Source organism: Camelus bactrianus, chromosome 32, assembly GCF_048773025.1.
Source record: "Camelus bactrianus isolate YW-2024 breed Bactrian camel chromosome 32, ASM4877302v1, whole genome shotgun sequence".
In the NCBI taxonomy this organism is placed as follows: domain Eukaryota; kingdom Metazoa; phylum Chordata; class Mammalia; order Artiodactyla; family Camelidae; genus Camelus; species Camelus bactrianus.
Genome location: NC_133570.1, coordinates 21,339,891 through 21,352,352, shown reverse-complemented (window position 1 = coordinate 21,352,352; position 12,462 = coordinate 21,339,891). Strand labels below are relative to the sequence as shown.

Here is a 12,462-nt window from a genome sequence, read left to right as displayed (position 1 = left end):
TAGGGGAGAGGCAGGAGGGGGAGGCTGTCTCCACTTCCACGTTGAAAACAGTCGGATTATATTAGCCCTGTTTCAGGTGGCAATCCCAGGTCGGAGGGATCAACACAAGGCCCTCATGTGTATGTACCTATCCATTCATTCATTCCTTCATTTGTTCACATGTGTAACTGGACCCCTTAAACTCCTTTGCTCACAGGCAGGGGGATGTCTGGGGGGAAGGGCAGGGTAGATCCATGAAACCCTGCCAGCATGACAGCCCTGCGTGTTAGTCTCAGCCACCGTGACCTTCTTGTGACCCGTGATTAAAGATCTGGGGTCACTGGGAAGACAAGGACATAGTGCCTGACCCCACTTTCAGAAACGTCTCACAGTCCGAGGAGGGCAAGTACCTCCTGGGCTTGAGTGAGGACGACTCAAAGGCGGTCCCTCAGGTCAGTAAGAGTGACGGAGGAGGAGGGGGTGCTCCGCTGGCTCTCAACCCCCTACGAAAAGGATACCCGCCCATCTGGCTCTCACCTTATCTCCAGAAGACTGACTTTCTCCAGCAGAGGGACTGGGAGGATGGAGGCGCCAAAATCTGCCCTGCAAGGTCCTGCGTTTCAGGTCCCTGGTGCCCCCTGGTGGCCGGGACACGCGATACCGAGGGTTGAGGGGCACTGCTGGCTCCAGGGAAGGCTGGTTCCGAGCGCTGGGGGGCCTCCCACCTAGCTCAGCATCCTTGGAAGCTCCTCAGAAAGGTCCCGCCCACATTGTCCGTTATTTCCAGGCCCCGTCGTGACTTTGTCCGAAGGGGTCCCTGGGTGGAAAGTACAGAAGCCTGAGCTCAGGACCAGGGCAAGCTGAGGCCATCGGAGGGACCGCGGAGACCAGACAGGGGTGAGTAGACCAGACGCGGAATTTGTGGCTTCTGAAAAAGCTGGAAAACCAACTCGTGGGGGAAGGGGGGCAGCGACAGAGGAAAGCAAGGTCTGGAGGGAGGACTGTCTAATCCAACCCCAGCTGGGGTCTCCTCTCCACCAGGAGGCACACAAGCGGTAAAGTCCATAGAGTAGAGGGCATTGGACTGGCCAAGGGGAGAGACATCTCATCTACACGAGGGGTGGGGCGAGAACCCTCGCTCATGGGGGCCGGAACTTTCAATGACACCCGAGTCCCATCGAGGGGAAAGGGTTTGCCTGAAGCACAGGCCCAGAGGCGGGGGGTGGGGAAGGAGTTGGAGGTGGGAGTTTCTAGGCCACTCCGCCTCACCCTTTGGGCCTAAGAGGCCCCTCATCCCACTCCATGCCTTACTCCCATCCTCCATTCCACCCTCCATCGCCACAGCATCCCTCCACCCATCTCCACCCCCACCCTCATTCCATCTCCATCCCCTAACCCCACCTCACCCATCCCCCCAATCCATCCCCATCCCACGCATCCTACATTCTGTCTCTCTACGGGACCCCCATCCCATCCCCATTCCGCAACCCTAGCTGTACTCCCTATCCCCGACCCCGCGCAGTCCCATGGGCGTGGCCACGGGCACCACCCCTCCCCCTCTCCCCATGCCAGCCCAGCCTATTAAAACGAACCCCTTCCGGCCTCTCTGGGTGACCCCACTCGCGATCCCAGGATCTCGTGAGACTTTCCCCAGGAGGAAACAGAAACCGGGATTGGTCCGACCGCGTGGTTTCCGGGAGGGGAGCTGCTGACTCAGCAGTTCTCTCTCCACAGCGTCTGAGAGGGGACCGCGTGGCGAGGCGTGGCCGCACAAAACGTAAGTTTCAGCCCTGATTGCTCCGCTTCCCCGCAAGGTGACCTTGATCTAGTCCCCGGTGACCCCCACGGGCCCCCGCCTATTTTCTACCTGAAAACGAGTTATCACAATGTTGGTCCGCTGTGAAGGCCAGACGGAGTGGGGCGCTCGCCTTGGGCCGGCCCGGGCCACGTGCTCTGTGGAGGGGGCCGCAGCCATGATCTGTAGACGTAATAGTCCACCGAACCCGGTCTGCATTATCGCTGGAGCTCGTCAGCCGGCCGGTTTGCGCTGGAAATGGGGTGGCCGCTCTAAGAACCTGTCCCCTCTGGAGGTGCCAGGGCGTGGGGGTCAAGAAATGTGACTGCAAGATAGAGGTCAGTGTCCTAGAGGGGAAGGTGATTTTGACCTGAGCCCAAGGTCTGCCCTTCGGTTGACCGCTGGTTCAGCCCATGAGAAATTAGTCGAGTTTGGCAGCAGGAGGAGTCTGGCGCGGAAAGGGCGGGATCGGGGCTCCAGTTTTCAGTTTTGTCCTCAGCAGTGTTCCCAGAGATTTTCATGGGAGCCCGTGGCTTGTTCAGTACACACAGTCCCTGTTTTTGTGGCATTTTGGTTCTTGCTCTCAGACTTGGGTGGACACTGGTGACTGAGTTTCGGAGGACCTGAGGCCAGTCGGAGCTGGACCAGCGTGGGTGGAAGACATCTTCAGGTAAGCTGGTCCCCTGGACAGTCTCAGTGTCCCAAGAAGCCCGCTCATCCTCTCCATGCTGGTCATCGTGCTGGATGGAGTCTGCATCCTGAGGCCCTCACAGGGGAAGGAAGATGAGGGACAGCCTTTATCTTTCCAAGTCACTTCCCCAATGGAGCATCCTTCCTGTTGCCTTTGTTTTTTGTTGGTGGTGGTGGTGGGCAGGTAATTAGGTTTATTTTTTAATTTATTAAATGGAAGTACTGGGGATTGAACCCAGAACCTCGTGCATGCTAAGCACGTTCTCTACCACTGAGCTCTCCCCTCGCCCCCTCCTGCTGCCTCTTTATAAGAAGCAGTTTCAGCATGCTGGGGACCCATTTCTGAAGCCACGGTGACATTCAGAACCTGTATTCAGGGTGAAGGAGCAGGGCTGGCATCAGACCCGAGATTTGGCTCCTGTGTGGTGTCATGCAGGGTCAGGGTGGGTGAGCCCTGGGGGATTATAGTCTCCCTAAGCTGGGGCTGGGACCGCTGGAGGTAGGGGCCACTCTGGGAAAGAAAGCAACAAGACAGCATAGTGAGTCCTCCCGCCGCAGCCCAAGGAGGCTGGGGAGACCACGTGGCCAGACTTGGAGCTGGAGGATGGAGAGGAGACCCCAGGCCTGAGGACGACCTTGTGCATTGGGGGTATTGAGAAGCCCATGGGTGCTGTTGATACCAGGAGGCCTGGTAACTCCCAGCGTCACTGCTGTCTCCAGAGCAGGGTGTGGTGAACTTGTGTCCCAGAGCCGCAGACACATTGTCTGTGTCAGGACAGACTGGACCTGGGACCCTGAGAGGAGGAGGATGTGCAAAGGGGAGAGATCAGGGTCATGACTCTGGAGGAGTTTGGGGCGGAGGAAGAAGGATCAGCCCTGGGCTGCCAGAAGGCCTCTTCCTTAGTGCTTCTCACCCCTACGGACTGGAGGGTGAGCAGGGCCCAGGCCACGGGCCTCCTGCAGCCACAGTGGGAGCTGGGCTCCCCACACCCTTCTTAGCCCCCGCCTCATGCAGTCTGCTCTCCAGGCCCTTGGTGACACGCCCTCAGCACATCTGCTGACTTGCTCCTGTCAGGGACCTGCAGCGCTGGGAGGTTTCCTCCCAGGAGATGCTCTGAACTCCAGGGGGACAACTGCTGAGCACAGGTGCCTCGAGGCAGTGAGCGCAGGTCTTTCCAGATTTCTCTCCAATTATTGCACCCCTCCCCCTCCTCCTAGGAGACCTGGCAGGACCTGGTATGCCCACATGCCTGCTGAGTCTCCGGACTGTGGTGGGCAGTGTCCGCTAAATGGGGACTCCTGTCCTCCCCTCGCGTCCCCGACTTTGTCTGCCTCCCACAGATAGAGTGGGATGTTCCTGTCCTCAGGAGACTTCTCTGGGCACCCTCCCATTGGGCTGGCGCAAGTGAAGGCTTAGGGAGCCCTGGGCCGGGAGCCCTGGGCCAGGAGCCAGGGGCCTCATTCCCGGGTCACCCACCTGTGGCCCGCTCTGTGACTCCCCCTTCTGAGCCTTAGTCGCTGCACATGGAAAGAAAAAATTGACGTTTACCCACTGTTCTGATTCCGAATCCAACTTCGAGCTCACATTCCCCATCTCTCAGAAAAGCATGAATGACTGAACATGGTTGTAACTGAAAAATGAAGATGTCCCAGAGGCAGTGATGCCAGCAGATCTCTTCACAGTAGAGGAACTCTGAGATCTTTCAGGCCCTAAAAGCACAACGGATAAAATGTTGGAAGCAGATCTAGACTTAGGAGGCAGTGTGACAGTTCACCAGGGCGTGGAAAAGATGTTCACCCCCAAAGTGAAAGTTATGTGATAAGGCAAATAAAAGAAAAAAAAAGAAGGCAACTGATGTTGAAACTACTCTTGATAAGTTTTTCCCAAAGAAACAAACCATTTTAACTGTTGGGGCTTAAAATCACAGTATACTGAAAAAAAAAGTTTTACTATTTTAATTTTTTCTAACTTCTCTAAACATTTACAACTGATCACATAAGAGAATTCCTAATGTTTTGAAAAAATACGTCATGGCTGCAGGAAAATCATAGCTTTGCCTTAGATCACGAAGGTTGCTTCGAAATTTGAGTGGGCATTGTCACCTCGATGGCCCTGCTCCACCATGCAGACCAGGTGGCCTGTCATTATTTTTTTTGGCTTGCTTCCTTTTCATTTGTCTGCTTAGTAGAACACAAGGTCCATGCCTCAGAGATACACTGAGCAGAAAACCATGACATTGTTTTTCTTCCAGTCATATTGAGATAGCACTGACAGCACTGGATGAGTTTAAGGGGTGGAGCATCACCATTCGACTTACCTACATGGTGCAGTGATGGCCCCAGTCAGTTTAGTGAACGTCCATCATCTTACATGGATACAAAATTATAAAGTAGAAAAAAAATTTTCCCCTGTAATGAGAACTCTTAGGATTTACTCTCAACGAGTTTCACGTATAACTGGCAGCAATGTTAATTACATTTATCATGTGATTCATCACCTTCCTGGTACTTAATAACTAGAGGAAGGTCAGGCTCTTTCCCTGGGTGTCCCTTGCTGTCTCCCAGAACAGCAGTTGAGGCACCCCAGGCACCCCATAAATGTTTTGAGTAAATCAAGGATTGCTGATAGAAGGGGGAGTCTGGGTGTCGAGGTGGTAGGAGGGGGCCCGCTGGGCAGAAGATGACCCTGTGACTGCATCCGCTTTGCCCAGTGCCTCCTGCCAGCCGTCAGCATGAGGCATAGCAGATTGTGCCTTCGGGGCTAATACCAATGGTCCTGGAACCGTGAGGATCATTGACCCTCCTCCAGCAGAACAGCATCCAGGACAAAGTGCATGGAGGTGGAGGTGGACAGAGGGGTGTCTCCTGCTTGACAGGGGAGGACTGTTTGGTTAATACTGCACATTTTTAGATCATTCGAAGACAGTGGTGCCTCCTGGCTCCTTTGATCTCCTGGACGCTGGGATCCCATGGAAACATCCCATGTGTGGACATCTGCCATTTCCTGTTTCCCTGAGGTCCATGGGAAGTCAGTCCATGTGTTCTAATGCTCACTGGGGCAGATGCATCCAAACCTCTCCCCGAGCATGTCTACGGGCTACTCCCTGCACGGACCACAGCAGTGTCCTCCCCTGGCTGGGTACCGGATTCATCAGGCTGAAAATGAGACTAACAGTGAACTGTAGCTTTTTTGTGATGGTTATTTGAGGCACTGGATGGAAAGCACCAGCACTACAGCTGCGCCCAGTGGCTGCCCCATAACAGGGACATTTCTGGTTATTGTCGCTCATCTCCATCTCCTGCTGCTGATTGGTGACGGTGATTGCCAGGGAGTTAAAATGCCCATAGTACACGTTCTGATTTAACCCTGTCCTAGGCAAATGGATGGTAGGAATTTGGAGAAAGCAGTCTCTGGGAAATTACCAAAATGGAAAGTATCCTTCCGAGAATGCCTGCCTCTTCCTCGCCGGTGGAGCAGAAGCATTGTTAGGGCATCACAATGCAGGAGGTGGAGAGGCCCGGAGAATCATCGCAACGCAGAGGTTCCGTCTCTCTGTGTTCTGAAACCTCAGCAGAACCAAGGTGTGAGCCAGCCCAGCACGGGAATCATCCCCAAGCCCTTCGGTACAAATGTAGCTTCACATCTCCCAAGGGGAAACGGAGAGGCATCAGTGTAAGCGCACCCATGCTTAAGGTGGAGCGAGAGGAAAACTGACTTATTTCTGGGCTTAATGGCATGCTCTCATCAGCATCCCTGTGCATGAGAGGCTTAGGGGAGGGGCTAGGGGCTTTTGAAGCTGCTTTTGCATCATTTGTTCCCTAGGGTTGAGGAAATGTTAAATGACGCTTGGGAAGGGGTCTTTGAAGAGCATGGTTAGGGTCCAGAACCCTGGACAGTGCCTGGTCCTGACCAGCTTCCTGGGAGGGGCTGAGGTGTGGGAAAGGTCACCCAATCTTGGCTCCTCCTTTATTTCTCTCTTTGATTTCAAGATCCCAAGGAGCCCACAGCTCTGACCCCTCAGTGGCTTTCAGAACTGGACAGGGAGTGTCCCAGGTTTGGCCACCTCTACTATTCAGGCCACTCCCAATCCACATTCCTACATTTAATCTTCTCAAGCTGGTTAGCTGATTCCAGTTTCTGGGAGGGAACGCCCTTTGCCTCCAGGGAGGGAGGAAGACTGGGTTGTGGGTTTGTTTTGGGATTAAGGGATCCACCTGGTTTCCTCTTTAGCCAATCCACTTGGAATTTCTCAAGTCCATCCAGACAAAAGACTTGGAAATTTTCCAAACAAAGTACACTTTTCCCGGTCCTGGGTGATTTCCTTGATCTCATTACAAACGCTTGGCCACCGCCTCCTCCTGGTCAACTCTTAGTGTTAATTTTGACCTGACCTCCCCCTCTGGGGAAGCCTTGACCCTTAAAATCTGGAAGATCCACTGCCCCTCAGTTGTACCTCTGTTCTCCCATGAATGAGCACACGTTTGTTTTACAGTTTTAGGTAACATATAAGTGACTGGTACCCAGGAATTTTATTTTATTTCTTTTTCTTTTGGGGTGACACCACTGTCTGCATATAGCTGTCTTACCTCAAACATTTGGATAATTTTGATGTGGCCCAAACTCCCTCAACGAGTATACTTCCAGGTTGGTTTTCTCTTTTTTATCTACCTCTCTCATGAGCGGGCATATGATCCCATCAATTGTATGTAAGGAGAAAATCAAAGATCCAAGCAGCATTAGCTGGGTGGAGATCCAGCGATAAGATTTCGCTTTCAGTTGGAAATGGAAATTTCAGCTAGGATCTGAAAGTGTGGCCAGAGAGGCCTGTAACTGCTTCTGGGGAGCCAGAGGCGGGACCCCGAGGCCTGGAGCAGAAGGTTCCCTGCACCACGCCCACGCGCTCTGGTGTCAGGATCCTTGGGCTCTGAGTGCTGCCCGAGCCCAGGTCTCCTCGGGCAGGCCCCTCAGGCCAACATCAATCACCCAGAGAACTTTTCTTTGTCTTTCCGTACACGTTTGCAAAAGCAGGCCTTGCTTTTTCTTCTAAATGCAGTTTTGCCTTAATCCCAAACACTTTGATTCCTGCTTTGGTTTATGCCATTCTTACAGACGGTTACACTATTTCTTAACCAAATAGGATTTTTTAGAAATGAAAGACATCTAATTAATTGGAATTTTTGGATGATGTTTCACATTTTTAGTTTGTGACCGGTGATTATGATTCGTGTTATTTATGGTTGTGTGATTTTACTAGTTTGAAGAACTTTTTATTTGTTCGTTTTTGTTTTAAAAACTAAAAGCTTTTTCAAAAAATTCCATATACTATTTTAAAGAGTGGAGGCTCTGTTTTGAATGTGACCTCTTTGCTCCCCTGAGCCAAGTGGTGGTAATAATGATATTCCCTGAAGAGACACATAAAAGGGGCATTTTGGAGGGTTTTTTTTTTTCATCTCTACCCTCTACATACTAGCAAATACTGTCATGCTGCTTTTATGGTTTCTCATTTACAGATTTTTTTTTTTAATTGTGAGGGGAGTAGTGAAGATTTTTTAAAATACTGTTTTGGTTGAGATACAGTTGATTTACAATGTTGTGTCAGTTTCAGGTGTACAGCAAAGTGATTCAGTTACACATATACTCTCTGTATATATTTTTTCAGATTTTTTCCCATTATATATTACAAGATACTGAATATGGTACCCTGTGCTATACAGTGGGTCCCTGTTGTTTATCTGTCTTATTACAGCAGTGTGTCTCATTTACAGAGTTGTAAACGGCTGTGTGGGTGCTCCTTAATCTTTCCCATCTGGGTTATTTGTTGGAGTTTAGAAAGAGGCTGTGCTGGGCTGAAATCATTCTTCCTGTTTTCAGTCCTTGAGTGATAATCAGAAACTTTTCTCTGAAGAGGGTGGGGTCAGCTCTCAGGCTCCTGGGCGCCCATTGGCCAGAGCAGTGGCTTTAGCCTTGAGTTGGGTCCCTGGAGGGTGGAAGGATGATGGGGTCACTCGTGCTTGGCCCGAGAAGGACGTCTTGCTCTCTGGATGTTCCCCCAGGACTCATTCCGCAGCAGATTCTTCAGGATGGGCGTCCAGACCCCACTCCGACTCCTGGAACTGGCAGGCCAGAGCCTGCTGCGGGACGAGGCGTTGGCCATCGCCGCCCTGGAGGAGCTGCCCACCGAGCTCTTCCCGCCGCTGTTCACGGTGGCTTTTGCTGGGAGGCACAGTGAGATGCTGAAGGCCATGGTGCAGGCCTGGCCCTTCCCCTGCCTCCCGCTGGGGGCCCTGATGAGGGAGCACCAGCCTCACCTGGACACCTTCCAAGCTGCAATTGATGGCCTGGATGTCCTGCTCACCCAGGAGGTCCGCCCCAGGTGAGAGTGACCCAGTAGGTGGATAGGCCTGAGGGTCCAAGCAAGATGCAGCGGGGTGTCAGGGAGGGTGCTGGGCCACAGGGCGGCCTTGGGGCTATGGCCGGTCTGCTCCGGACAGGCTTTCGGGCAGGCAGGGCTGATTAAGATGCAGAGATGACCAAAGGCACATGCGCCCACCCCCTCCTGGTGGCACTTAAAGTGGGGACCAAGAAGGGCCCGGAAGCACAGGGAGCAGCTGGCATCTGGGGTGTAGAGTCCTTGTCTGGGTTCCGAGATGCACGGTCTCCGTCCCCGTTGGTCTTGACCCATCTCAGTCCATCTGCCATTCGCCCCGCAGGAGGTGGAAGCTGCAGGTGCTGGATTTGCGCAGGAACGCTCACCAGGACTTCTGGGCCATGTGGTCCAGCAGCAGGGCCAGCCTGTGCTCACTGCTGGAGCCAGAGGCCGCCCCGCCCGTGAGGAAGAGGCGGCGAGTGGAAGTTTCGAGGGCAGGGCCAAAGCAGCCTTCGGTCCCCGTGGAGGTGCTCATTGACCTATGCCTCAAGGAGGGCACCCCTGACCAGTCCCTCACCTACCTCCTTAAGAAGGTCAAGCAGAGGGGAGGCTCACTCCGGCTGTGCTGTCAGAAGCTGAAGATTTTTGCGATGCCAATGCAGACCATCCAGAAGGTCCTGAAAATGGTGCAGCTGGACTCTGTCCAGGATCTGGAGGTGAACTGCACCTGGAAGCTGGCCACCCTGGGGAGGTTCGCACCTTACCTGGGCCAGATGGGTAACCTGCGCCGGCTCCTCCTGTCCCACATCCACATGGCCCCGCACGCCGCGCCGGGGGAGGAAGAGCACTGTGTCAGCCAGCTCACTGCACAGTTCCTCAGTCTGCACCACCTGCAGGAGCTCTACCTCGACTCCATCTCCTTCCTCGAGGGCCGCCTGGACCAGGTGCTCAGGTGAGGTGTGGCTCCATTTCCCTGCAGACCAGAGCGGGCCTCTGCCTTCTCATTACGCCTGGGGCATCTGTGGACCACGTGCCAGCTGGGGGCGGTGCTAGGGTGCACAGGCCACTGGGGGGTCCCCACAATCCCACTGCTCTATCCCCACGCATAGGTAGGTCAGATGTGTGAACTAGGTCAGATGCCATCCAAAGGGACCTCTTGCTGGGACTCTACTGTGTGGGCTTCAGGCCAGGTGGAAGTAGCTCTGGGAACTCTGCCAGAGAGATGTCCAAGTTAAGATGATCGAAAATGACTAAGCGAGGAGGGCACTGCTAGGGGAAAGCCCTCGGGTATGAGGTTTCAGCTCAGAAGCTCTGCACTCAGCAGTTTGTCAACAAGAGTCACTCCCTACCCCCTGCCTCAAATTCCTGTCTGTCTTAAGGTTGCTTTAGGCTCCTGATGGGTGAGGTGACGTGTGGGAAGTGTATGATTCTGGAGCTGAAGGGGGAGATCCAGAGTGAAGAACTGAAAGCGGTGGGTGGTCAGTGGGTATGTGGTACAGGGACCTGAGTTTGTCCCTGCAGACTGGATGTAGCCAGACCTCACCTGGCTTAGCCCTTCATGCTTGGCTCCCTGTAGCCTCACTGGGAACAGAGAGTCGGGTGGTGGGGACCAGGCAGTGGCTGGAAGGAACCCCGAGTTGAAAGCATTTCCGGTCATGCTTGCCAATAGTGAAGATCACTGATTCCCTTTCCTGCTCGGGAACCACGGTCAGGCTCCCCAGTGGGCACCTGCTGCTGTTACCTTACGTGTGCTCACGGCACCTGTGAGGGGTACGTGGTGCCCTGCTTGATAGGTGAGCACGGGGAGCCTCTGAGGTTCCCATGTGTTGACCTGGTCACAGCAGATTAGGGATGGAGAAGGGATTCTGCTTGACCCTGGGCTGACCTGACCTCTTTGTTCACCGCACGGCAACATCCCTTGGAAGACTTTGGGTTTGGGTGAAATGGGCCTCTCTTCCCTCACAGCCTGGCCCACCCCAGGTCCCACTGCCTCCATCCCCCAGGGCTAACAGCTCCATCTCTCCCCAGGTGCCTGAAGGCCCCCCTGGAGACCCTGTCGATAACCAACTGCCTGATTTCGGAATCAGACCTGATGCATCTGTCCCAGTGCCCGAGCATCACTCAGCTGAAGGACCTGGGTCTCAGTGGGGTCAGCCTGACCAATGTAAGCTCTGGGCCCCTCCAAGTTCTGATCGAGAGAACCTCTGCCACCCTCCAGGACCTGGACTTGGACGAGTGCGGGATCATGGATGCCCAGTTCAGTGCCATCCTGCCTGCCCTGAGCCGCTGCTCCCAGCTCATGACCTTTAGCTTCTGCGGCAACCCCATCTCCATGGCCGTCCTGGAGAGCCTGCTGTGCCACACTGTGGGGCTGAGCAAGCTGAGCCACGTGCTGTACCCTGCGCCCCTGGAGAGCTACGAGGACGTGGGCGGCACCCTGCACCTGGGCCGGCTGGCCCAGCTGCACGCCCGGCTGAAGCAGATGCTGCGGGAGTCGGGCCGGCCCAGCATGGTCTGGTTCAGCGCCAACCCCTGTCCCCATTGTGGGGACAGGACCTTCTACGACCCAGACCCCATCCTGTGCCCCTGTTACATGCCTGACTAGCCGGGTACCCGCATCCCAGACCTCCTTCTGGGCATTCGCATGTGGCCGCCCAGACCTAGGTGCATCTCAAAGGGACACAAGCCACAGTTTCAGACCATTGTTCAGTGTGAGCGGGAAAAGGAAAAGCGATTTAGAGCTGGGGGCAGTGGGGGGGATGTTTGTTACTCGGGAGTTGATGGGATCTTGGGGAGATTTGCCCCATAGAGTTAGAAATAGGAATCTGAATTTCTGGAGGGGTACTGGGGCTTGGGGGTGGATGGGGGAGTGATCCCTGCATGGATGGTTATAAAAAAACAATCAGAAATAAAGGGAACCTCACTGTCAATCCCCTGGTGTCGTCTGTGATCTGTTACCCTAATCCTCCTGCGTAAACCCCAGGAATCTGCAGTTACTGATTAAATAATACGTTGTGAGCATCTGTGAGGCTCAGACTCTCTAGGCTGGACGAGGTCTTACCCCCAAATATGGTTACAAGGTGGGGCAGTGTTTAAGACTTCACCATAATCAGGATTTTGGAGGATACAATTAAGCCCACAGCAGGGAGTGATAGGCTGTTCACCCTGGGAATGCTGTGCAGGGGCTGTCACCATCTGAAGCAGAGGATTTGCACCCCACCTGCTCCTTAGAACTATCTGGGACCTTTAATAATACAGACTCCCTGGTCCCACTCCTGGAGATACTGGTTCTGTTGGTTTGAAGTAGGATCAGCAGAATTAACTGGGACATCAGTATTTTTCAAAAGTTCCCTAGTACTTACTGCTCAAAATTTGGTCCTTGGCCAAGCAGCATGGGTGTCACCTTGGAGTTTGTGAGAAATTCAGACGCTCAGGCTCCACCCAGAACTGCTGGACCAGAATGTGCACGTTCACAAGATGCTTCGGTGATTCCTTAGTTTCATGGAGGTTTAAGATGCACAGCCTCGGTGATTCAAAAGTGCAGCCTGAATCGAGAAGTTTGGATCCACATCTCTGGGCTTTGTTTACACATCCCAATTGCCCTACACACAGCAGAACATTCAGAAGCCC

At 53.8% G+C, this 12,462-nt stretch overlaps 1 protein-coding gene across 2 annotated transcripts; it reads left to right on the top strand.

Moving 5' to 3' along the window:
• The first annotated feature begins 763 nt into the window (after positions 1 to 763).
• PRAME (PRAME nuclear receptor transcriptional regulator) lies at positions 764 to 11,695 on the top strand. Of its 2 annotated transcripts, XM_010947418.3 has the most exons (7): positions 764 to 876; positions 1,714 to 1,756; positions 2,362 to 2,444; positions 7,043 to 7,109; positions 8,519 to 8,838; positions 9,176 to 9,784; positions 10,861 to 11,695. In XM_010947418.3, the coding sequence occupies exons 4-7, from the start codon at positions 7,074 to 7,076 to the stop codon at positions 11,435 to 11,437; spliced, it is 1,542 nt and encodes a 513-aa protein (XP_010945720.1). In that variant the 5' UTR covers positions 764 to 876; positions 1,714 to 1,756; positions 2,362 to 2,444; positions 7,043 to 7,073; the 3' UTR covers positions 11,438 to 11,695. The 2 variants fall into 2 exon arrangements, with proteins under 2 accessions (XP_010945720.1, XP_045369721.1); XM_045513765.2 differs by lacking the exon at positions 7,043 to 7,109.
• The last annotated feature ends 767 nt before the right edge of the window (positions 11,696 to 12,462 follow it).